Source organism: Ceratotherium simum, chromosome 11, assembly GCF_057802395.1.
Source record: "Ceratotherium simum simum isolate JZ-2026a chromosome 11, ASM5780239v1, whole genome shotgun sequence".
Lineage (NCBI taxonomy): Eukaryota > Metazoa > Chordata > Mammalia > Perissodactyla > Rhinocerotidae > Ceratotherium > Ceratotherium simum.
The window spans coordinates 14,904,872-14,931,869 of record NC_141910.1 but is presented as its reverse complement, the minus strand read 5'-3'; the positions used below and the strand labels follow the sequence as shown (position 1 = coordinate 14,931,869).

Here is a 26,998-nt window from a genome sequence, read left to right as displayed (position 1 = left end):
TAAATCTCTACTAATGAGTTTTGCCTTAAAGTCTATTTTGTCTCATGTTAATAATATAGCTGTATCAGTTTTCTTTTCGTTAGTATTTTCCTAGTATATCTTTTTCTATCTTTTTACCTTCTGCTTTTCTGTGACTTTATGTTTTAGGTGTCTCTCTGGTGAATAGCAAATAGATGGATTCGGGGTTTTTTTAATGCATTCTGACAATATTTTTCCTTAACTAGAGAATTGGAGACCCAAATATATTGACTATGTTTACTGATATATTTGGATTTATTTCTGCCATCTTATTTTGTGTCTCTATTAGTGCTGCCCCTTTTTTTTTTCTCATTTTTTCGTTTTGGATTAAAAGATCAACTCCCCTCCCCCTTTTCATTCCTCCTTCTCTTTTCAGTTTCAAAACTATACATTGTTTCTGTTCCTTTAGTGATTAGTATAGAAACTTTAACGTGGATATTCAACTTAGCAAAGTCTAAATTTAATTGGTATTTATAGCCTCCTCTAGAATATTACAAGAAACTTAGAATGCTTTAATTCCAGTCACCTATCAATTTACAAACTTTAGTTCGATATTTTAGTTCTACCTTTATAAACTACATTTTAAAAGCAATATTATTTTTTAAGTAATCTATTTTTCTTTTAGCTGGATCCACAATTGCTATTTCTTTTTGTATATCATTCTTCTTTCTCCTAAGTTCATCTTCTTCCTTCCTGAAGTAGAACCTTTAGACATTTCTATAATTAGGACCAGTTCATTGTAAACTTTCTCATTTTTAAATTATTGTTTGAAAATATTTTAATTTCACACTTATTTTGGAAAAGCTAGTTTCAGTGACGCTTATTTTCAGTCAGTACTTTGAAGATATGATTTCACTCTCTTTTGACTTCCTAAATCTGAGGACTGTTTTTTTTTTTTTAAGGAAGATTAGACCTGAGCTAACATCTGCTGCCAGTCCTCCTCCTTTTTTGCTGAGGAAGATTGGCCCTGGGCTAACATCCACGCCCATCTTCCTCTACTTTATATGGGATGCTGCCACAGCATGGATTGATAAGTGGTGTGCAGGTCCGCACCTGGGATCTGAACCTGTGAACCCCAAGCCCCCAAAGCGTGCAAACTCAACCACTATGCCACTAGGCCGGCCCCTGTTTTTGTCTTTTTAGTTAGTTCTGGATAGTTCTCAACCATTATCTCTTCGAATATTACATGTTCTCCATTATCTCTATCATTTCCTTCTGGAAATCTGATGAGCTCTATGATGGACCTTCTCTATTCTCTATGTCAGTTAAACTTTCTTTGCTATTTCTTGTTTCTTTCTGTTGCACTCTGGCTAATTTCTGAAGATATATCTTCTAGTTCACGAAGTCTTTAGTTGTTTCTAATGGCTATTTAACCCGATTGGTTGAGTTTCTAGTCTTAAGTATTGTATTTTTATCTCTAAAAGTTCTTTTTTCCCCTAAATCTGCTTGTTTATCTTTGAAAGTCTTTTGTTTTCTTGCCATATTTTTATCCCTTTTATTTTTTTAAACAGATTTTTCTTAAAGTCCTTTGCTGACAGTTCTGCTTTCTGTTGTCCTAACAGGTCTGACCTGCCATTGGTGTTTCTAGCTGACTCTTGCTCATGGTGCCTTGTTCCTTATGTGTCTCACTATTTTCGATTGTGAACTCATGTTTCTTGAAATTTTATCGGAGAGTTCTTTGAGGCCTAGATGAAAGTCACATTCTTTCAGAGAGGATATGTGTTTACTTTTACCGGATGCCTGGAAACACTACAAACCCAGATTCACTTAAAACTAAATGTTTGACTTGGGCTTTTTGGACCCCACAGCTAGTTTGCATTCTGTCTCCTTATTTCTCTGGATTTTTGCTTTCTCATTTGCCCCCAAAGATTTTCTTTATAGTCCCATCAGCTCAGTCATGCATTCAAGAAGGATTTTAAAGATACCTTATCTTGTTAATTTAAGTGTTCTTACTTGGAGGGTTCCTCTGGTCCTCTGGTTTATCATTTTGCTAGAAATCAATGTCTTGACTATAGTTTTAAATTTGACAGTCGTGTTTGCCTTCATGCAGGTTGTGTTGCCTTCAGGACTGCATACTCTAACTTCTTGTTTGTGGCATCCTCTTGAGACTTCCTATGAGCATAAATTAGTCATTTGTTTTCTTCTGTTTTTTACTCACCTCTTTAACATGACACTTGTCTTAGTCCTCATCTTGCTCCCTTCTTTGGAACCTTAATGTCTTCTTCCTGTCTGTCCTTACAGAGGAGAGTCCTTGCTTGTCAGGTACTGGGAGCTCAGATGGTTCTGTCCATTAGTGCATGGGCCCTCTTCTAATCTCAAACTCAGGTCGAAGGAAGAAGGAAACAGTCTAAGTTGGCTATAATTTTACCTTGCCAGTTAGGTATCCAGCAGGGTGGGAGAAGTAAGAAGGAAAGCAGGATGAGAGGCTTTTCTACCGGGCTGAAGAGTTTATTTTCTGTTTCTTGTGGCAGTCAGGTGTTAGCCAGCCAGGTCAGGGCCACAGCCCTTGCGTGTGGACCACGCAAGGCATTTCTTGGTAGGCGTTTCTTAAGTAAAGGAGAGCTGACTCTCTCCCAACAGATCCAGGTAAAGGTGTTACCTTACGTAAGTTTGTACAGTCTTGGCTGGGTGGACTCTCAACCTTGTGAGTTCAGACCCCTGATGGGTCAATATTCTTAGGGCTGGATGCATATTACTCAAGTTTCTAAACCGAGGTTGCTAGTTTATTTATTTATTTATTTTTATTTTAATTAATTAATTAATTATTTTTTCCCCCCAAAGCCCCAGTAGATAGTTGTATGTCATAGTTGCACGTCCTTCTAGTTGCTGTATGTGGGACATGGCCTCAGCATGGCCGGAGCAGCGGTGTGTTGGTGCTTACCCGGGATGCGAACCTGGGCTGCCAGCAGCGGAGCGCGCGCACTTAACCGCTAAGCCACGGGGCTGGCCCGAGGTTGCTAGTTTATGAGTTTACAGTGAGCGATACTTCTGCCTGGGGGACGTGACTTTGGATAGTGGTCCAGCCCGTGGTCTTTCTCTAGACTCAGCAATTGGGAAGCCAAATTGTGATTGGAGATGAGTGAAGAATCAGAATGAAGAAAGAGAGTTCTGTGATTTGAAATTTAGTGGCAGCTGTCTGAGATGGGCTGATGCATCCATGTCCAAAGGCAGGGACAGCATTAGTCCCTAAGCTCCAGCACCCTCTCCCCTAATGTTGCTGGTGTGAACAGCTGTCAATAGTCAACCCTTACTCCTCTTCTGTATTTCCAGGACTGAGCAATTCCTAGTTTTCACTGACGTGTCTTTCTCTAGATGTAGTAACACAACGCACTCACTTATGGTTAAAGCTTAGTGGAAGCCACTCTTCCCCTTGGAGGTGATTTCACCTCTCCTTGCTCTGAATCGCTGTGCATTCGTTTCATGGTCTGATTCTCTGAGGACAGCCCTATTTCCCTTACTTCCAAGTTTTGGAGGGAATGCCTTATTGCAGCTCATGAGCGCTGACAACAATTTATCCAGAAACTTTGAAGCAAAGGTTTTCTGAGCAAAGGAATCAATTACAGGGTGTGGCTCCCAAGTGAGGAAGCGTTTCCAGAAGGCATCCGAGGCAGCTTGTCTCAGAACTTCATGATTGCACCTCTGAACTCGAGTTTGAGGGGGAGTATTTTAGCTTTAATAACATTTATGGTGTTACCTGTACTTTTGTATATATCATATGGGCTAATTAGGAGGATACTTATCTTCTCCTTAAAGTAGGTTTCCTCAGGACATGTATTTGGCAATATTGCTTTAGCGAGAATTACTGTATGTGCTTGAAAGTAACAAAACTGTACTTCTTTAAAAATATCTCTGGTTCAGATGTGTTGCCAGGGCAGCCTGGCCTCCCCCCCCACTCCCATTAGTTCTGATTAGGGAGGTTTGATGCCTGTCACTGTGTGTAATCTGGACCTTCCTTTGTGAGTCATTCCTTCTCTCATTTTCTCAGAGCAAATACAAATCGCCCATCAAATGACAAGTGAAGGCACAGGGGAGGCAAGGGAGGGAAATCAGAGCCGAAATCTGTTAGCTATTTGGAGTAATTGGTTATTTGCTGTGTTTGCTGGTTGGGAAGCAGAGCACATACTTTACGGTCTCTCCTGTTACGGGGGCTGGAGTCACCCGCCGATATTGGATCCTTGTTGCCGGAGCCCTTGGCTCCGGGCGCCTTTCCCCTGCTTGGCATTCTTGTGGTCTCCTCGGGGGTGCACCCCTCCTCCCTCGATGCACACTGCAGGGGGGACAGCCCAGGGTGAAACTTGTCTGGCAAACTCCAAGGCCTCATCAGGGAAGAGGAGGCCCCAGGCCCCTCCAACCAGCCTCCTTGCCTCTGCTCCACCCTGCCATACTCCCTTCTTCCCAAGAGGTCCTTCCCTGGTCCATGAGGGACCTGTTTTCCCATCCAGAGAGAAAAGGTTCATCTCTTCCCAGAGGGAAATTTTCGGCTTTCCTGAGAAATCTGTAGGACAGGAAGTTCTCTCTGAGGTCTAATTTAATGCCTTTCTACCCTAATTGGTCCTGTCATTGTCCCTGTCCCTTCCCACCCCCCCACTTGGGTCAAAACAGTGCTTGAAACTTGGTGCAGTGCTCACTGCTGAGTACAAGGAGGATGCTCAGTGAAGCCTTTTAACCAACCCAGTGTCTTCAACACCTCCCTCGCATTCACTGAGACGTGGGGAAACCAGATTGAATTAGCAGCAAGTTCAAAATATAAAATATTTGAAAAGTAATGTGATTTTGTGTATGAAAATGCACACAGTAACTAGAAAGTGGTTGATTTTGGCACATAGTAGGCTCTCCCAAAATATTTTTAAAATTGAATTTGAGATAACTAAGATTAGTGTCTGTAGTCTGATGAATGCTTCTGCAGTCCTGGGAAGGCCTTCAAAAATAGTTTTTCTCTTAAGTAGATTGTTGGAACCATTGTTAAGCAAAACTGCCCACATAAGCAGAATGAAGGTAAGGTAAGCTTTTGCCCGGGCCCTGTTGGAGGCATCACAAATTCTGAATTGGTGATGTCTCATTGCTTTCTTCCCAGGTTTGAAGACTCTGATGGGATCTTCTTTCATTCACCCTACTGAATAGATTCCATTCCTCTGGGCTTTCTGCATGGGTACATGTGGTCATGCCATCCTCGGAGGAGCAAGTCATGGGCCCATGTATCTACCTTAGGCTCCTGAGTTGGGAGAGGCCCGGCAAGCTGGGATTCCCCATGGATACCCCACTCCATTCGGGTCCCCCATCTGGAACAGGCCAATAGTTAAATTACCAGGTCCTGATCCTTCTCTGCTCACCGTCTGCTTGACTGCTAGATTTCAGGCACACTTATTCACCGGGCCTTTTGGAAGCAATTCAGCATTTCGGTTAAATGTCTTCCTTTTCTCCCACCTCTGTTGGTCCAGCTTGAAGTCAGAGCAAGCAGAGTAATGATCCCTTCAACAGACATGGAGGCAGGACTTCAGGGAGTGTCAAGAAGAGGTTGAAAACCCAGTCTTCCACTTGTGGAAATAATTAAGTGATTTTTGTTATGAGTGTGTAGAGTTCTGCTGAATCAACGTGGTAGCTGGCTGTGGGCATATGCTTGTGTGGTTTTGGGGGGCATGAGGGGTTTAGTATGCATAGGGTGGGATAGGTTTGAAATTGGGGTATTTGCATGTTTGGGGGTTTGTCTTGTCTACATATAGGCATAAGTACTTGTATGTTACATCTGTGTTTGTATTAGTGTGTATGTGAGCAAATAGCTTCTTAAACCTCAGGACATTAATTAAAGAATTAGAGGAATCATCGTATCATTATTCCAATGATGCAGATGTCGAGCTTTGGGGCAACAGTATTGGGGATCAAACTGATGATGTTGGCAATATCAACAAGAACATTTATCATGGTCAACTTTACAGGCCATAAAGTCTCTTTGCAGACATCAATGCACAGCCTTGCAATAACCCCAGTGTTGGGTTAATAATATTATAACTATCTTGATGATAATGATTTGTGCTAAGAGACAAATTACTTTCAACACAGTCTAGGATGTCTACCTCTGGGTTGACATAGGCAGTGAAGGCCTGCTTAAGATTATAAAAAATAATAGACTTCTTTTTTAGAAGTGAGTGTAGAGTTCCACATAGTGACCCAGGGTTTAACTTTATAACCTTGGTGATACATAAACTTGACCAGGAACTTGTCTCTTTGATTCAAATGGTTATCCTGGGGAGAGATCACAAGTGATACATTCTCCCCTCCCCCCAACTTTCCTCACTTCACAGAAAGGCAGGCTTAGAGTTACTGTTGGCAATTTTGCTCCCCATGTTCATGAAATGCGTTAGGCCCACTGAATGAAAATGGGAGATTAAATGTTCGAAATGTGCCGTGCTGATTCGGGTCTTCAGAGGGATTAGGGTGCCCATTAGGCTGGATCAAGCCTGGAGAAGCGTGTCTTTGTTACATGGCTCTGGTTGCTCAGGAACTGAATGTTGGCTATTAGCTGAAATTGGAGAGGCCGCCAGTCCATTCCTTGATCAGACTTACTTGCTTCACTGGCTGAACGATGAGGGGCCTTGAACCTTGGGCATGGGGAAGCAAAGTTTTAACGGCCAGACTTCCTGCTAAAGCCCGAGATGACACTTCAACCATCAAGCCTTTTGCATTTGTTTCTCCTCCTTGCCGTGTTCCAGGACTGGATGCTTAGCTATTGCCAAACGAGGTCAGGAGCACACTTGGGATTAGAGAACAGACGACCATTTCCCTTTTGGAGCTTTGGATTATGGGATTCCACTAACATCAGAGGGCTGGTTGGCTTTGGCACATCTGGGTTAGGACATGGAACGGCCATCCTGTTTCAGTGGGGCTTGTTCTTATGGGTGTGTTAACTTATTCTTGGACTTCCTGAGGAAGAGAAGGAAGAAGTGGGTTTGAAATAACTCCATCAGAAGTTAGATTAGTGAAATAGCAGGAATGATATTTTCAAGTCACATCCATGAGTGCCTTAAAAATATGACTTCATTTTTCTGTAATTCAACTTCATCTCTCTTTGGAGCTCACAGTTTTCCTGATGGCAGAAAAGCCTTGGCATTCTTCAACAGTTTAGGTTTAAGCTTAGTCAGTTTTGGGCTTTTCCTCCTTGTCGTCACCCCTGGGAGGCAGCTGAATTCTGGGCTGGACTTCCCTAAGGTCATGACCTCCACAGGGAGGGACGCCTGGTGGCCAGCATGTGTCCGCCCTGGATCTATAGGCCCACTGATTTCTGGGCACACAGACCATACAGATGATGTCTTGTTATCTCGGCTACAAGACCCTTTCAGGTACCCTGGCTCGCTCTCTTTTGACCAACTTTCAAGCCCTTCTGGGGAGTGTGGTACAATATGGCAGCTCTTGCATGACACTCTGGGGTCCACAGGAAGCACTGAAGGCTCCCTCTCCCATAACACCCCTGCAGACATCTTCTGCCAAGTGCCCCAAGCCCTAATTCCTCTGGAAACTTCTGGGTGGCTGCTACTTACCAGATCCCCAAAATTATGGAGCTATCTCTTCCATATATATTTTGGAGCTAACCTGGGGGGCAGAATATGGGGGTGCCTTATCAGAAACCATCGCAAGTCTCTAGTTCTTCTCCATGAAAGGAGTGTGGAGGAACTTTCATCTCCTCTGTATGTGGTGGGAAAACTGGCTGGAAAAAACATCCTCTTAAAACTGTTTTTTGGTGGCACATTATCTGCCTTTAGAAATTTAAAAGCCAAGGATCCCCCGCTCTCTGCTGTTTAGGCATTCATATATCCATCAAATATTTACTGAACTCCAAATATGTAGATCCAAAGATCTTTGCCCTCATGGGGAAGAGACACAATAAACAAATACCTAAATAAAGTATATGGAATGTCAGAAGGAGATAATTGCTAGGGAGAAAAAGCAAGGAAGGAGGAATGAGAATTGCTGGGAGGGGGTGTTGTGATTTAAAATATGGTGAATAAGGAGGGTCAAACAGATTCCATTTGAGTTGAGACTTGAAGGAGGTGAAGAAGTGACCCATGGATTTGTTGGAGGAATTGAGTTCCTGCCATGAGAAGAGCATGAAGGTGCTGGAAATGTTCAAGGGCCAGGAAGGTCACTGTGGCTGGAGCAGTGTGAATGAGGAAGAAAGTGGAAGGACATGAGATCAGGGAGGTATGAGGGCCTGATCATGAGAGACTTCAGCTTGTTGTTGTTGTAAGGGCTTTAGCTTTATTCTGAGTGAGTTGGCAAATCATTGGAAGGATTTGCATGGAGAGGTGACGTGTTCTGATGTGTGTGGCTATTGTGTTGAGAATAGATTTGGGGGCAAGGGTGAAAGCATGGAGGCCAGTTAGAAGACTGGTGCAATAATCCAGATGATGGGGGACCAGGTGGTAGTGTTAGGGGAGGAGTGGTTTGATTCGAATATGTAGTGAAGGTGGCACCAACAGGATTTGCTGATGGATCGAATGTGGGGCATGAAGAAGACTGTGGAAGGAGCGGGTGGATGGGGGATGATCAGGAACTGGATTCTGGACACGGTATATTTGAGAAGATGTCCAGTAGGAGATGTAAAATGGGCAGCTGGAGGAGTCATTCAGGTTGGAGAGAGCTCAATTTGGGACTCATCAATGTATGTGTTATTTGAAGATGTAAGACTCGAGCAGAACCCCAGGGGACTGAGAGTGGGTGGAGAGGAGAAGAGATCTGAGCACGGAGCCCTGGGTTTGTGGTTAAAAGAGAAAGCATGGTTAGAGAGTTTTTTGTTAAATGATGGGGAACTAGTGTCACACGTTTGAATGCTGAAGGGAATGATCCAGTGGAGAGGGAAGTCGGATGCTGCAAGAGAGGGTAAGGAGAATGTGATGTCCTTGAGGAGGCCAGAGGGCATGGGACCCAGGGCATGAGTGCAGGGGTTGGTCTTGGGGCGAGGTGCAAGCAGAGCACCTTCCATGTAACAGGAGGGAAGGTAGGATGTGGTGTGAGTGCTGCGGGGGCTTGAGGGAGGTCTCTTCTGGTTGCTTTTGTTTTCTAAGACAAAGAGGAAGGAGGGTCACTTGCCAAGAATGACGATGGGGGGAGGAGTTAGAGGTCCGAGGAGAAAGGAGAAGGCGTTGAATGGGGGTGTTAGGACAGGGAAGAGTAAAGGACCAGGAAGTTGAGTTGGGGTGGATGGACAGCACTGGGGCCACTTGAGGCTGTGATATGAACTTTGAGTGCCATCAGCAACTGGTTTGCTATTTTCCTCCAGTCACATTTGGTTGTATGGGGCTGGTGAGCTGTAGGGGAAGGGCTGGATTTAAACCCAGGATGGGTTGGCCAGAGTACAATGGAGCAAGAGAGGGGCAAGGGAGTTTAGATGTGAAGAAGGACAAAGAGGTCAACAAAGGATTGTAGGGGCAAAAAATAAACTAGTTAGTATGTCAGGTAGGATTCTGTGGCATGTATAATTTTTGCCAAGGACGAGGTCAGTTAGATGAGGGTTTCCCTGTGGGATGGGGGAAGAAAAGGGGGACAGTAGCAGGCCGGCTGGTGTCACCAGGAGTTAGGAAGGTCCCCGGGCTGTGCTCCTCACCAGCCATGTGTCTGCTTGAGGAGCACCAGCTACTAGACATCACCTGGGACTTTGAGGGAGGAGGAAATTGCAGCCAAGAGAAGTTCTTGGGGAAAACTAGGTGTGGTCAGATCTAGGTCCTGTTTGGTGGTCAATTGCTTTTTCTTTAAAAAAATATTTAACTCATATTTCCATTTCCTTAGAATAAATATTTGAGATTCCTGCTTTTGTTCTTTTGGTAGCAGTTATATACTTGTATTTGATCATTTGTTCTTTTTAATTTTAACAGTTTTATTGAGATAATCCACTTAACTACAAATCCTTATTTAAGTGTACAATTCAGTGATTTTTAGTATATGGACAGTTGTGCAACCATGACCATAATCAATTTTAGAATATTTTCATCACTCCAAAAAGAAATTCTGTACCCAAGAGCAGTCATCTCCCACTTCCTCCCAACCACTCCCAGCCCTAGGCAACCACTATTCTACTTTGTGTCCCAATAGCTTTGCCTATTCTGGACATTTCAAATAAATGGAATCATACAATATGTGGTCTTTTGTGATTAACTTCTTTCATTTAGCGTAATGTTTTCAAGGTTCATCCATGTTATAGCTTGCATCAGTTCTTTGCTTTTTATTATCAAATAATGTGCCATGTATGGAGATATCACATTTTCTTTATCCATTCATCAGTTGATGGACATTTGGATTGTTTCTCCTTTTTGGCTACTATGAATAATGCTGCTGTGAATATTCATGTACAAGTTTTTGTGTGGACATAAGTTTTTATTTCTCTTGGATATAAAACTAGGAGTGGAATTGCTAGGTTGTATGGTAACTCTCTGTTTAACGTTTTGAGCAAGTGCCAGACCGTTTTCCAAAGTGACTGCACCATTTTACATCCCCACCAGCAGTGTGTAAGCATTTCAATTTCTCCACATCTTCACCAACATTTGTTACTATCTGACTTTTTGATTATAGCCATCCTAGTGGGTGTGAAGTGATATCTCATTGTGGTTTTGATTTGCATTTCCTTGGTGACTAGTGATGTTGAGCATCTTTTCATGTGCTTATTGGCCATTTGTGTATCTTCTTTGGAGAAACGTCTATTTAAATCCATTGCTCATTTTTTATTGGATTATTTGTCTTTATATTATTGAATTGTATGAATTCTCTATATATTCTGGTTACAAATCCCTTATCAGATATATAATTTGCAAATATTTTCTCCCATCCTGTGAATTATCTTTTCACTTTCTTGGTGGTGTGTTTTAAAGCATCTTGCTATTGTTCTTTATTTTAAAAACTTTAATTTTTAAAATTATGTGAGAAATACATGTACACAATGAAAAATTAGAAAATTTTGAGTGATACACAAAAATAAAAGGAATAAACAAAACGTTATAATCTTATCATTCAGAGGTAATTGCTGTGAACTTTTGGGGCTTGATCCTTTTATTAAAATGAAATCACATTCATTTTTTAACACTTTGTAAATCTCATCAGTTGTGGATAACTTTCCATGTGAATAAATATATTTCTACAGCATCATTTTTTTAATCTTGTGTAATAGCATTTAATCACATGGTTGTACAATTTACCCAAACAATTCCTTATTGTTGGACACTTAAGTTGTTTCTAATATTTCACTATTATAAATGAAGTTAAATCTTTATGCATATCTATGATTACTTTCTTTGGATAGATTTCTAGAACAGGAGTGATGGGTCAAAGTGTATGCACATTTTTAAGGCTGTGGAAACATGCAGTCAAATTGCCTTCTGGAAAGATTGTGGCTGGCTATGCTCCTGCTGGCAGTGTGTGAGAGCCCTTGGCCAAGAAGCTAACCTGGTCCACACAAGAGAAACAATACTGTTGTCAGTAATAGCAGTAAACACTTAGATTGCACTTGTGTGCTAGGCACTTTTCTAAGCACCATGTATATATAGACTCCTTTATTCCTCATGATAACTCTATCAAATTGATACGATTATTTTTCCGTTTTACAGATAAGATGATTGAGGCACAGAGAAGTAGTTGCTCAAGGTCACACAGCTAGGAATGGCAGGATTTGAACCCTACCAGTCTGGCTCCCAAGTTCTGGCTCCCAACTACCCTGATTTACTGCTTGTTTATGTCCATATTGCATGCAAATTACTGGCTGAGGCGGGAATGTGTACAACAGCCCAGAAGGGAGAAAGCCTGGTACGATTAAGCACAATGCTAGCTATTGCTTTAAGATATTTTTTATAATGCTAGGAAAGCTTCCTTTTATTCTTCATTCACTGAGAGTTTCATTTAGGAATAATTGAACAATTTTATCACCCCTTTTTTTTTTTTTTTTTTTAATTTTTATTTATTTATTTTTTCCCCCAAAGCCCCAGTAGATAGTTGTATGTCGTAGTTGCACATTCTTCTAGTTGCTGTATGTGGGACGCAGCCTCAGCATGGCCGGAGATGCGGTGCGTCGGTGTGCGCCCGGGATCCGAACCCGGGCTGCCAGCAGCGGAGCACACGCACTTAACTGCCAAGCCATGGGGCTGGCCCATCACCCCTTTCTGCCCCCTCTTCTTTTTTGCATGTTATAGGTCGAGGGATGGCAAACTTTCTTAAATGGCCAGACAATAAATATTTTAGGTTTGGGGACATAAGCTCTCTGTCACAACTACTCAACTCTGCTGTTGTAGCTGAAAAGCAGCCACAGACAGTATTTAAGTTAGAAAACCAGGAGGCTGGCCAGTGGGCCATAGTTTGCAAATGTTTGTTATAGGTGTTCATGTGTGTTTTCTCTCCTTACTCAGTGATGTTGAGCCACTCCTGCATTCTGGAATAATCTGGCTTGACCATGCCAGATCTACTGCTGCAATCTATTGTTAGTATTTTATTTAGGATCTTTACATCTCTGTTTAGGAATGGGATTATTCCGTGTGTGTGTGTGCGTGTGTGTGTGTGTGTGTGTGTGTGTATGGTGGTGGTCGTCAGGCTTCATGAGGAAAATTCATCTTTTTTCTATGCTGTGGAACAAAGAATGATTTGTTTTTTGACAGACCGATATAGTTTTCCCCCAAAGAAGCTATCTTGGCCTGGTGTCTTTTTTGGAGGTAGTTCTTTGAGATCTCTTCCACTTTCAGGGTTACTGATCTCTTCATGTTTTCTATTACTTTTGAATCAATTTTGGCAATTTACATTTTTCTAGAAAATTATCCACTTCATCTCAATTTTCCAAGGTTTTCTCATTGGTTAGGGTGTAGATAAATCACTTAATATTTTTATTCTCCCCAAATATCTCCTAAATATTCTCCCGAAATATCTCTCAAATATCTCTTTATTTGATCTTTCTCATTCCTAATGGTGTGCCTACTTTTTAACATTAAGTTTGATAAATGTTTATTTTATTGGTCTTTTGAAAGTTTGCTTTGGGGTTTAATTATCAATTGTAATATTGATATTTCTAATATATTTCTAATGTATTAATTTTTACTTGTCATTTTCAAATTTTGGTCTTCCTGCTTTTCTCTTTCTAATTTCTTGAGTTATCAGATTATTTATTTTCATTCTTTTTGCATAAAAGCAAAGGACAGAATCTTCCTTTGAGTACAGACTTGGCTACCACCCACAAATTTGGGGGCATACCCCTCTCCCTGTTGGTATTTTCTAAGTATCTGTGATTTTAGTTTGTTTTTTACTTTGACCCGGAAGAGTTTTAAGAGCATGCCTTTACATTTCTAAAAGGTTGGGAGTTTTAATTTTTAAATTTCTCATTAGTTTCTAGTTTTATTGCATTAAGGTCAGAGAATGTGACTGATAATGGGTTTATTCCTTGAGCTTTATTGAGATTTGCTTTGTGGCTTTTAATTTTTTCTAAGTGCTCCAATGGTGCTGGAAAAGAAGGTATATTTTCTGTTTTTAGATTACATAATGTTCGTCTATTTAATTGACACTGTTAATGGTATTATTCAGATTCTCTGTCTCCATATTCTTTTTTTTTTTTTTTTTTAACTTACTTGGTTTTTCAAGACTGAGGGAAGTGTAATAACTTTCCCACAACTGTTGTGTTCCTGTCATTTCTTTGTACAAAACACACAGGTTGTTTCCTCTTTATGCCTGACTCTGAGTCTGAGTCATAAACTCAAGTTTGAAGTATCTGGGCTGGGGAAGAAAATAACAACTTAGGAGGAATCAAACAGCTCAACTGAATTCCATTCTAACCATTTCTACCTGTGTGTCCATATTTGCCTGTGTGTTAATGTGTGTCTTTTGGGGGGTATATGCACGTTTCAGCATATACATCTCTCTTGGGCATGTCTGTGTAAATATATTTTTCTGTATGTTGTTGACTGTGTGAGTCTGACGTGTATGTCTGTGTATGTTTATTCATCCTTGGCATCTTTTTCTTTAAAATGAACTTAAAACATCAAGGTTAGGGTCTGTCTTGCTCTATGCTGGCATTTTCTAGAGTGGTTACAAGTCAGAAAGCTCTGCCACCCTGTATCTTAACCCACCTGGACCTCTTTTCCTCTCTCCTGGCTGCAGAAGACCTTCCTGGTAAGTTGGTCAGACAGTGACTCTCTGCAGATGAGGCCTTACTCTGGCGCCCATTCTCTGTGCTGTGTTTGGGGACCACGTTCTGGCCACACAGAGGATGTTCGGGCCACACTTGCAGGATGGGTGGAGACTCTGAGAACCTCCTTCCACCCTCTCTCCATCATGCCACTCAGCTTCCCTTGGCCTGCCTCCTGGTGCTCACCCTTAATAAGCCGGGACTCAAAGGGCGGGACGTTGGTTTAAAGGGAGGCACCAGCATTTCCAGAAACTCAGGATAGGCATTCAGTTCATTGTGTAGACTCGGGCAGGCTCCTGGGAGATCTAGCTCATCCCCTCATACAGAGGAGGAAAGCGAGTCCCAGAAGGGGCTCCCCTGACACCTTGTCCTTGGCCCTTCCCATTGAACTGGCTGAGCTTCAGTGGCACTGACAGGCACAGAGAGAGTGCCCAGGCCTGGGTGGGTTTTTGGGGAGGCCTAGGGAAGAGTGACCAATCCCACCTGCAGGGGGCTTGCTGACTCCGTGGGTGACAGGACACACACACCTAGACAGGACACAGCTGGAGGAGCATTCTAGACACCAGAGCAAAGAGGGCCTGTAGACATATCATGTGCAGGAGGAGTTAAAAGGAGGGGAGACCAGCGTGTGCCTCAATAGGTCTGTCCACCTTTTCCTACAAACAAGAGTAAGTGGAGGAAGGGAAGGGAAGAGAGTGTGTTGTCACAAACTTCCTTTATTCTCACCAAGTTTCCCCCATTTAGCATAGTGTCTTTTGAGTGATGGACACTTAGTATGTGTTGAATTTCAGGGACTCTGCCTTGATTTGTCTTTGGGAGAAGCTAAGTTCTGATTTCCGATGTTTTTTTCCTAGGATCCGGGTAGGGGCAGGACAGCTCTTTGGGGTCTGAGTTTTCCTGGGTCTACTGCATTTTATTTATAAATAACATATTATTGACATTCCCCCCCCCCCCAAATTATCCTATGTACCCTCTGATTTTAGACTCAGTATGTCCCTGGAATGCAGTGGGTACCGTGATGATTATGCCCATTTCGCAGAAAGGAAAAGGGAGGCCCTGAGAGCTTAACAGAATCATACAATGAATGGTGGGCAGAGCCAGGGCTAGAGCCTCTGCCTCTCTGTACCAAGCAGGTGTTAAAACCTTCCCTCCAGTCTGTGCAGTCTGCCCCTGGAGAGGCGGAGAGTTCCAGCTCTCTGCTCCCCTGAACTCACCCCACAGGAGAGCTTTGAAGTCCAGGCCAGCCCATCGGCCTTGCTTGGGGTCCAGTCCAGAAGGACCATGCTTGGCAAGTTCAGATTCTGAAGTGGTCTCTTTCTTTCTACCCACTCAGGAGGAGGAGTTCATTGATTGGTGGAGCAAATTCTTTGCCTCGATAGGGGAGAGGGAAAAGTGCGGGTCCTACTTGGAGAAGGACTTTGACACTCTAAAGGTGAGGCCTCTTGAAAATGTTCTCTTCAGTGCAGCAGCCCCTGGGTGCATGTGACGGGCAGTGGGAGATGCAACAGAAAGAAAATACATATATTTGTCTCCTCCTTTGCATATATATATGTATGTCTCCTCATTTGGTGCCTGAGGACTGATGTATCCTCATGAACTAATTGAGCTGAGAAATGTCACCCAATGATTTAGAGGAAGAAGTCATTGTGGGCTGGGATAACCAAGAAAGTATTTTTGGAAGAATGCTGAAAAATACTGAAGTATTTATGGGTGAAATGATGCCTGGGATTTGTTTTAAAATGCTCAAAAAAAGAAGAAGTTGGGGTGAAGATAGATGGTGTGGGTGGCCCTTTGATAGATTTTCAAAATATTAAAAATTCTTGAAATGGCAAAATATTGATAATTGTTAAAGCTTGGAGATTAAATTGTTAAACCTAGGGATTTGTTATACTGTTCTGTCTCTTTTAAAGTTATATGAACTTTTCTATAATAAAAAATTTGTATTAAAATAAAAAGGCAAGTCAGCATGAGAATGTACCTCTGATTCCCCCGCCCCTATAATTGAGTAGCAATTACCTAGCAAATATAAAAATATGGTAAACTCTGTTGCTGTGGAAATGAAAACAAAAAACACAAAACACAAAACCAGGGATGAGTCAGCCAAATTCTGGTATTTTAAGGAAATTCCACAAATACAATTACGCTTTTTAAAAGTAGACTACTTTTAAAAAAGATAATCAGAGGTGACTCAAAATTACTTGCCAAAGGAGTTGTATAGTGTCCTGGAGAGGGTTGCAGATACAATTCAGGATGCTCAGTTACACAAATTTTGAGACAATGAATAATACTTTAGTATAAGTATGCTTCAGATATTGCACAAGATGTATCTAACAATTATTTGTTGTTTATCCAAAATTCAGATTTACCTGGGTGTCCATTTACTTTCACTTGCTGAATCTGGCAGCCCTACTTAGAGAGCAAGAGGTGGGCAAAGGCTGCCAGACCCCTGGGAAAGGCCCAGGAACTCTCCAAGTTCCAAAGGGACTGGATGAAGGAGGTTTGAGGCTGGTTGGAGGAGTGGGTGGCCTGGGCCTTCAGGTGATTCTGCTGGCTGAAAACCTTTGGTGGACATTCTGTGGGTGATTTTACAAGGTGGCAAGAGTTGTGTATGATACACTGGAGGCTTCCGGGTGAACTGTGCGTGGAGACCTGGATGCACAGAGACGAGGCCTCAGGCGGCAGCAGTGGCTCCAAAGGCACAGGCCTCCTCAGGCAGCAAGTTCTTCATTGACTTGGTAGTTGGGTGTGTGAGGTTGGGCAAAGAGACAGAACTATTTGTGTACCAGGAAGAAGGTCCGACACATTAGGTCTGGCATGTGGTACTGTGGCCTTGCCAAAAAATGAGAAAACCAAGTAAGAATGAGGACTGCTGCCAGGGTGGCCCATGGCCCTGGCCACCTTGCTTCTCCCTCAGTTGCCGGATGCTGAATTGGCACCCAGCCCTCCAGCTTGACCTCTCTGGGGAGATCTCTGACAGTTGCTAAGTGAAAATGGGCTGTTCCAAAATAAAATGCATTCAACCTGTTTCTGAGGGTGAAAACCAGACCTAGAAGGAATGCTGGTCCTTTAAGGATAAGTAAATAGAAGAAAACCACCACCAACAATATGAGTTTGAAAAATAGCCTGTAGCATTATGGAGAAAATGGGTGGAGAAAAAAACATGTTTTGGAAATCACTAGTGTAGGGGAAAAAAACAACTCACAGTCTCAATAGCAAAAGATAGAAAACAAAAGATACAGCAAGAAAGCATTGAAAAATAGAAATCATAGGAAAACACAATAGAAAAAGAATAAAAATATTAGTTTTCCTAATAAATAAAAATGGATTACACTCTCCTATTAAGTGATAAGGACTCTTAGACTATATCAAAAGTCAAAATTCATTATATTGTCTTTAAAAGACATGTCTAAAACAGTACCAGTTAGAATGGCTAAAAAAACAAATATTTTGGCAAACAAAATAAGGTAAGTGCAAACAAAAGAGAAACAGAATTTAAAGTAAAAAGCAAAGGACACAAAATAGAGTGTTTTATATAAATAAAAGATATACATCTCAATGAAAAAAATCCCAAACATTTATGCACAGAATAATAAAGCTTAGAAATACTTAAAGCAAAAATGGATAGGAATATATAAACTAATGCCTAACACAAATAAAGGCATGAAATAACAGAAATTAAAGTTGCAGTGGGGATTTTCATGCATCTCTCTCCTAGATGGATGAAACAGGCAATAAATAAATAAATAAGGAAATAAAAGATCTGAATAAAAGGTAAGTGTTTTTTAAGCTACACCAAAAGTGGCTGTAAAATAGAGTAAAAATAATTAAAAAAATAGAGAATGCATTCTTGCCTGATGCTCAGAGAACACTTACAAAATTTGATCACATATTAGTTTAGTAATTTTACCAAAAGCAGAAATCATACAAGAAAGATTAAAATGCAATAAAATGAGAAATTAATGACAAAAGTTTAAACAAAAAGACCGACCACTTGGAAATTTAAAAAGTATTTTATTGGGACTTCCAGTATGAACATGGCTGCATAAGTCAGCATTTTTCCCCATTTCTCCTGGAAATCATTCAAACCCACAAACTCCATTTTCAGTAAAAGTTGGAAACAAATAAAACCCGCAGACTCCAAAATACACGGAAGGGCTGTCCAAAGCCAGCCAAGATTGGGTAGAAGCCACTTGGCAGTAAAGGAAGAGAAGATGCTTGAAAATGATGAAAGGTGGTAGCTGTAGCAGGTCTCAGAAAACCCCCTACTTCCTAATAAAAGAATGTTGATAATTATTTAAGATGGGTCGTAGGTACATGGGGGCTTATTATCTATTCTCTTTACTTTTGTGTGTGCTTGAAAATTTTCATACTAAGTAGTTAAAAAATATAGTTCCTGAAATTGAGGTTTCACTATAAAATATGAAAGTTATATCCCATGTTCATAACAATGGACATGGGAAATTTGGAGATGGGTTTAGGCTGGAGACAAAAGCCTCTTAGACCTTGTTTGGTTCAGAGAAGCAGAGAAGGTGGAGCTACACAAGGATCACACAGATAAGCCATATTTGCAGGAAGCAGGCTGCCTCTGTGATGGGAACAAAGGAAATAACAGGTCTAGGAAAATCCAGCACATTTAGTGACAAGTAATAATAAAAGAAATAGCACAGCATTAATTGAAAAATACTATGAAAAAAAGAAGAGAAAATATAAATCAAAACTTAACCAAAAGAAGTAGATATATACCCACTAGAAAAATTTTGCCAAGGAGCAGATGAGATGAAGTATTTTGCTGTGAACTTTTCAGAAATAGGGCAATCAGAATGCAAGAGGAATGAAAGAACTCAAGGGATGACAAGATGAGAAGAGATGAAATAGGAGCCAGTAGGATTCAGGAAAGAAGAAGAAAGCATGAAACCGAAGGAGCAGAGGGCAGCACGGCCACATTGAAAACACAGTAACGGTGTGGAGGACAGAAATGATAAAAGTAAGCAAAATGCAATGGAAGTGAAGAGTCATAAGAGAATAAAGAGAAAATGACAGATAGAGAAGTCAAGGAAAGGAGATCTAACATTTGCATAATTGGAGTCTCTGAGGAAGACAACCAAAACAATGAAATAAAACAAATAAACATTTAATCGCTTAATAAAACTTCACTGAAATGAAAGAATACTTGAAGATACATATGACAAGGTCTTCTGTGTGTCAGGAAAAATAGACCCAGTTTGGTCAACCCTGAGACATATCTTAGTACAGTTATTGGACTTGAGAGATAAAGAAAGAATTCTTTGGGTAGTCATACCTCCTTCCCACCTATCCCCCCAAAATTAAATAATTTAAAATAGGAAATAAATCAAAGTGGCTCAATTTCTCTACAACATTTAGTACCCAAAGACAGTAAAGCACCATGTGTAAGGTCATCAAGGAAAGAAAGGGTGACCTGAGGATTTTACATTCAGCCAAGCTGCTCTTCAAGCATAAAGGCTCCAGACACCCAGGTGGCATATTCAGGAACTAGGTGATGTGGTTCCCATGGGCCTGTCCTTAGGGGCTCCTAGAGGGTGAACTGGAGTTCATCTAGGAGCTCTTTCAGCTAGGACATAACTGGGAGAACTGTAACAAAAGGATTGGTTGTGACCATATTTTAGACCTAAAATGTAAACAAGTGGAAGGGTTAGGCTAACAGCACAGAATATAAATATCAAATATACTGAAAATGTGGACATGAAAAAACTGAAAAAAATTAGGTGGAGAAGGACAGAGGATGGGATACAGAGTAAGGACACTGATTGCCATATTATAGAATAAATAGAATTGACAAATATTATTTAAAATTGGAAAATCATCTAAAAGGAGTATAAGCAAATTATAAGCAAACAGTGCAAAGGTAAATGTTGAGATAGACAATATTGTCTATAACTAGGTGATGGAGAGGGAGAGAGAGGGAGATAAGATTTGATTATTTTATCATTGCTATAGTAGAGAACTCATAAATACTGTCCCTGAAGACATAGAGGACTAAGAGTATTATTAGTATATATAAATTTATAATAATATTAGAACATAAACTCAGGGCATCCTAGCTATTGGAAGAACTACACACACATACACACACACAGAAAACAGACCAAGCAGTCAAAGATTAAAAAAAAATCTATGAAACTAGAAAATGTGAAATAAATATATTATGACTATATGAATATAATATAAATGTAAAACCAGACCAAACGTATCTGTCATATCAATACATGTCATATTAATCATGAAATTTAAATCAGATCTCAAAGCAAAATGTAGCTCTAAAATAAAGAGATTCATAAGGCTTGAAAATAAAAGATTGGGAAAATGTGTGCCACGCAAATGCAAATGAAAAGAAAGCAAAAGTCACAATTTTAATACTAGATGAGAGGGTATTCAGCCCTCAAACTTAAATGAGACAGGGACTCACTTTGGGATGTGAAATGGTGCAATTTCAAGATATGGCGGTTATGAGAATATCTATGTGCTAAATAATTCATCAGCATTTACAAAACAGAAATTGCAGGAGATAGAAGAAGAAATAGAAATACGCTAGTAGGTAGGGGGAGATTTCAATTCACTTCTCTCAGTTCATGTCAGATCAAGGGGACAAAAATATGAGACGATATAGAAGATGGGCATGATTATTAACCTGATTGAACCCGGTAGCCTGAAAACAGAGACCACACCTATGGCACATTTACAACAATTGGCCATGTAACAGGCCGTGAAGAAAACCTTAATAAATTTCAAAAACTGGCAATACCACTGACAATTTTTTCTTGTTATAAGGCCATAAAATTAGAAGTTAATGATGAGATCAAAAGCCAAAACAGTCTCTTCTATCTGGAAAATTAAAAAAACAACCAGACCTCTCTTTTAACAATTCTTGGTGAAAGAGAAAATGCAAACTGGAATTGCAGAATATCTGGGAAACAATGACAAAACACTACATATTAGAACATATAGTTAAAGCAGCATTCAGAGGAAGTTTAGCTTTAAAAACTTATGTTACTTAAAACAAAAGAATGAAAACTAATGAAGCATCTAGCTCTTGGATCAAATAATAAAAATAAAACTGTAATTACGGAATGCCAAGAAAATGAAAATGAAAACATTATACATCAAAAAGATGGGGCAATGCCAAGGCAGTAGTAAGCAGAGGCAATTTCATATCAGTAAGTATTTTCTTTATCAGAAAAGAGGGAGCAAAGTAAATAAAGCTTCAACTGAAGAAATTAGAAAGAAAAAAAACTTAAAACAGTAGGAAGAAGAAAATAATAAAAATAAAAGCAGAAATAAGCAACTAGAAAAGAGAAAATGGTAGAATTGACAAATAAAGAACTGGTCCTTTGAAACAAATCAACTGTATAAATATAGCAATAAAATGTTCAAAATGATACATACCAAATGTTAACCAAATAATCAGTTGTTATTTTTGGTAATTGGAATTTAAGACAATGATAATATTTTCTTTATATTTTCTAATTTTTATAATGAATCTTTGTCACTTGCATAATTAATTATTTCTTGGAAGAAATAGAACTTGAGCTAGGCCTAACTGAGAAATAATATTTAGCAAGATGAGAAAGGAACTTACCTGAACTATCTTGTCAGTCAGTTTCCGATATAACAAATTTAGCGTGTATGTTAAGCTGTGCAATATCACTATTTCTTGGGTACATTCTATCATTTATTATAGAACACTTCTGCTTCATTTAAACCTAAGCAATTGAAAAGACTGCTCTAACAAAAAAAAGTCATTGGCTGTTTGAGAGTAATGAAATAAATTGAGTTCACAAATTTAAAGTGGTGTTCAAAATATTTGGCCTGGTATTTGGTAGCCTGCCATTTGGATATCCTCGAGGGTGACCGTTTTTGCTTGAAATGCTGACCTGTGAATTTTCCAGAGTTCTGCCTCAATCTTCAAATAAAAAGTCAGTTAACTTTTCATTTATTTGTTTGACTGTGACCTTATTCTCAAAAAAATGCTCTACCCATTTATACGATGACTCTCAGGTACCTAGAGTATTTGATTAACTAGAACCCCTATTCCTTATGGCGCTGAATGAGTGTCTTCACCTCTGACTCCCTTCTACTGTCTCTCTCTCTTTTTTCTCTTTCTCTCTTTTTAATCCCCACTATTTGCATCCTTTTTACTTCTGCCTTTGTTCTTTGCTTGTCCACCTCTCTCACCTCCATCTCTCCCCCCATCTATGCCTTTGTCCCTCTAATTCACTTTTGACCTTTTCCTCTCCTTTTTCCTCTGTCCCGTCTCTCATCCTTCACTCCAACACTGTCATGTTTCCTGCTCTTTGTCCTGTTTCCTCTTCCTTTGCTGTCCCTCTTCTTTCTCTCTTTCCCTTGTCCCCGTCTCTCGTACCACATGTGGCAGGTCTATGACACACAACTGGAGAATGTGGAAGCCTTTGAGGGCCTGTCTGACTTTTGTAACACCTTCAAGCTCTACCGGGGCAAGACTCAGGAGGAGACGGAAGACCCGTCTGTTGTTGGGGAATTTAAGGTAAGTCCTTGAGGACATGTCCCTAATCCAGGAGGACCCAAGACTATGGAATGGCAGCAAAAAGTGAAGGGGGCGGGAGCAGGGGTATTGTAATAATTACAGTAATGACCATGGTGCTGATGTTGGTGATCATGTGGCTGATGGGGGTAGTGATGGTGGTGGTGATGCTGTTGATGCAGAATCTGATGGCAGTAATGGAATGACATTGGGCTTGGTGATGTCAGTGGTGATGACTCTGGCAGAGATGAGAGTAATGGTCATAGTGGTGATTGTGTTGGTGACAATGATAATCAAAATGGAAATTGACCCCTCTTTCTTTTCAGGGCCTCTTCAAAATTTATCCCCTCCCAGAAGACCCAGCCATCCCCATGCCCCCAAGACAGTTCCACCAGCTGGCTGCCCAGGGGCCCCAGGAGTGCCTGGTCCGCATCTACGTCATCCGGGCATTTGGCCTGCAGCCCAAGGACCCCAATGGGAAGGTAACATTCCTAGAGCTCTCACCTACCCCAGAATAAACAGCAGGCTGGGGCACAAATGGGCTGCAGCATCTGGACACAATCTCTGCCCCAGGGAGGTCACAGTGAGCCGGGGAAACCAGATAAACATGTACAAAACTGAGATGTGACTGGATGGAGTTCTATCAAGGGCCAAGTACTCTAGGAGGTCAGAAAAGGCCACAGTCAGTACAGGACTTTGGAATAATGGGGAAGGCTTCCTGGAAGGAATAGGATTCTTAAGGATTGATGGAGTTTTGATAGACTGGGATGGAAAGTATCATAGAAGGGGTCAAAAATCTCGGCAAAGGTTTGTGAGAAGACTGCTTAGTGTAAGTTTAGCACAAGGATAAGGCATAAGGGTAGGAGACACCAAAGGTATAGGCTGGGACTGAACTTTGTAGGGCTTTCAGTGGTGGGGGGAGGAGGGAGGGAGGGGTGGAAGTAACCGTGCCCTGCCTAGCCATGGTGGAGCCTGAGGCAAAAGGGAAAATCAGTAACACTGATCCTGTCTTTATTTAAAATTTTGATATTTTGTTCATCATGGACTGTTGGTATTGATTTTAATTTTTAAAATATTGCTTCAAAATATTGTTTATCTTGATGGCTGAGTCTTTGGGGCCCTCCCTTAAATTTTGTGCCTGAGGCAGGTACCTCATTGTCTCACTCTAGTCCTGGCCCTGAGTGAAAGAGGGGGTTTTGAAGGACGGCAGGAGTCGGGGGTTGTCAGGTGGTGGGGAGATGGTGGGGGAGTGGGCAGAGGACTGAAGAAGCCTCAGAGATGTGTTGGGAAGGTGATTTCACTTAAGTGTTTCTTTCTCCTGCTCCAGTGTGATCCTTACGTCAAGATCTCCATAGGGAAGAAATCAGTGAGTGACCAGGATAACTACATCCCCTGCACTCTGGAGCCTGTGTTTGGAAAGTAAGTTGGGGGCAGCTGGGGTCTTAGGGTGGAGGTACCGGTCTGGACAACCCACAGCCCAGTAGGGGAGATATGGCTGCCACTGAGAAGTCCCCACGTCCTGGAGCAAAGCTGTATCTCCTAAATCTTGCACGTCAAAGGGGGCATAACCTCAGCCAGCTCTTCTTCATGCACCAAAGGTTGAGTCCTGGCAGAAAGTCCTAGTTAAACACATAAACAATTACCGTGATGATCAGAAATCTAAATGGAAACCCAGAGCATGCATTTGCTAATTATTCTCTTTTTTTTTAACTTTTACTTTGGAATAATTTTAGATTTACAGAAAAGTTACAAAGATAGTACAATTTCCATACTTGCTTCACTCAATTTCCCCCACCATTAACATCTTACCTAATTGTGGTACTTTTGTGAAAACTAAGAAATCGATATTGGTGCATTACTGTTAGCTGGGGGTCTCAGAGCATAGCAGGAGCTCTCTCCAAAGGAATCGCTTAACAAATCTTCTCTCCATCCCACTCTGGAAGTAGGTGTGAAGCCCCAAGAGTTCCGAAAGTGGATCCCAGGCCATTCCCTTGGTAAATTCCAGAGCTCTGGTGCCTTGCTCTGGAGGTTTCACATCTCCTGCCTCCTGGTGTCCTCGTGGAAACTTCAGTTTTAACTTTCTGTTCCAATTTGTTCATTTATTCTATGGTCCGTCAGGCAGGCACCTGCTCTATGCTCAGCCCAGATTATCTGGGAAAACTGCACACATGCACACACACCCACACATGCACACACACTCAGACAAGCCGAGTACCAGCAGAGTGCTGTGGGTGTGTGCTTTACGAGCTCCACGAGACCTGAGGGGGGTGGACTGCAGGGCCACTCCTGGAGGGGAGGAGGAGGCCAGGGATGGCTTTCGAGCTCCTGCTCTAGCCTTGCCTCTAGTTCCCACTGTGTCCGGGGACGTCTGGGATGTGGCGTTGTCGTGCAATCCGCCTCTCCCTCCTGCAGGATGTTTGAGCTGACCTGCACTCTGCCTCTGGAGAAGGATCTGAAGATCGCTCTCTATGACTATGACCTCCTCTCCAAGGACGAAATGATCGGGGAGACAGTCATCGACCTGGAGAACAGGCTGCTGTCCAAGTTTGGGGCTCGCTGTGGACTCCCACAGACCTACTGTGTGTAGGTGCACGGGGGCTGGCTGCTTCTCTGACCACAGCCGCACCCCTGAGTACTGAGCACTCACTGTGTACCAACTCTAGGCTAAGCACTTCATAGCTGTTCTCTCACTCAATCAATTGGGGTCTTGTCCCCACGCCACAGATAAGGAAACTGAGGTCCAGAGATGTTAGCAGTTGTAACTGGTGGGATTAGGATTTGAACCTCTTTGTCTCACTCTAAGAACCTCGCTATTCCTTGCATTGTTATAATTCACTTCTTCTTAAGGCGCCCCTGAGGGCCTGTAGAGGGAAAGAGAAGGAAGGAGGGAAAGGAGAAGGGAGACAGACAACGGGACACATGGCCCTGGCTGGGCCTTAAAGGGATCTCTGTCAGGTGGACAGCCCCCGCCCACTTCCTGTCAACGTGGGTCCTGTTTGGGTCTGCTTCTCTAAATCTGGCAGTTGGAAACATCTGAGTTCCAATTCCATGTATATTTAAACAAGTCTTTTCAAATAAAACCGGGCCTCAGTTTCTCTATCTGTAAATGGGGATCCCCAGTCACGATGAGAAATCACCCAGGGCACCCACTGTAAAAGTGAAGGGTGGGTGATGCTGTGTGTGTGGGTACGCAGGTCACTGCAGGCCCCTCTGCCTTCGTCAGTGTCCTGGAGCGTCTCCTCTTTGTCTTGTGTTCGGGCCTCAGCTCTGGACTGAACCAGTGGAGGGACCAGCTCCGCCCCTCCCAGCTCCTTCACCTGTTCTGCCAGCAGCAGAGACTCAAGGCCCCCGAGTACCGGACAGACCGCGTCGTGTTTCGGAATAAAGAATACACCATTGAAGAAACAGGTGAGCTGCCCTGTGACCCCGAACCACGGTGGGCTCTCCCTCCACCTCCTTTTCTCGTGTCAGCCCCTCCTGTCGTAACGGGGCCAACTGCACATAACCCACGTCAGCGGGTGTGGTCTTGGATCTCTAGGGCAGCACAGATGGGCTAAACTTGTGCTTGGTACTTTTGGGACCAGTATTTACCTGTGATACCATTGTGAAAATTTGAGGTCAGGGTGGGGCCAGGGTCAGAGCTCAGTGCAAGGCCAGGCTGGGGCCCATCTGAGGGCAAGATGAAGGATGGTTCTGAAGCCAAGGTCAAGGTGATGATTAGGTTCAGTCTGCTGCTGATGGTCAGACTGGTCAGAGTTTGGGTTCAGTCCACCTCTGAGGAGCAGTTTTCTATTTGAATGGCACTAGCCTGCCAGCTTTACCTTGATGATCCCCTCTGAGCCCCTGCTCACAGCTCCTGCACCTAACACATCCACAGGGCCGGCAGGAAGTCCCGCGGCCCTTGCCTTTGCCCCTAGGTCTGCTTGATGCTCCTGCCTGAGAATCCCGCCGTGTGCTCCCCATGTGTCTGAGGTGCCCACAGGCCTACATTGCCCACCCGGAGCAGCTCAGACTCCCCTGAGGCATTTCTAAGCCCAGCTGGCCCCTTGCCTCCTGCTGGTTTCAGAGACATTTGATGTCAGAGCTGGTGCTGAGGTTATAAAAGGGGAATGACGGCTGTGACCACCCCCCATCCCAAATCCCCCTCCTCCTCCTTCTGCTTTTCTGACTCTCCCAGGTCATGGCTGAGCCAGCTCCTCTCCATTAGGCCCTAGCCCCTCCCCCATTCTCTTTTCCTATAGAACGTGCATCTGTTTCAGGGGTGGTCTCATTTCCTTCTGCTGGTCTGTGAGCAGCTTTAGCAGGGG

General features: G+C 42.2%; 1 protein-coding gene across 16 annotated transcripts in view; it reads left to right on the top strand.

Annotated features, from left to right (window-relative positions):
* DYSF (dysferlin) overlaps positions 1–26,998 on the top strand; it is a 203,296-nt gene that overhangs the window by 156,183 nt on the left and 20,115 nt on the right. For all 16 annotated transcript variants that reach the window (XM_004435553.3, XM_004435548.3, XM_004435559.3 and 13 more), the window contains 6 exons: positions 15,489–15,587; positions 22,566–22,694; positions 23,018–23,173; positions 24,019–24,110; positions 25,104–25,274; positions 25,957–26,099. In XM_004435553.3, the coding sequence (XP_004435610.1) occupies positions 15,489–15,587; positions 22,566–22,694; positions 23,018–23,173; positions 24,019–24,110; positions 25,104–25,274; positions 25,957–26,099 (790 nt within the window). The remainder of the gene's footprint in view (positions 1–15,488; positions 15,588–22,565; positions 22,695–23,017; positions 23,174–24,018; positions 24,111–25,103; positions 25,275–25,956; positions 26,100–26,998) is intronic.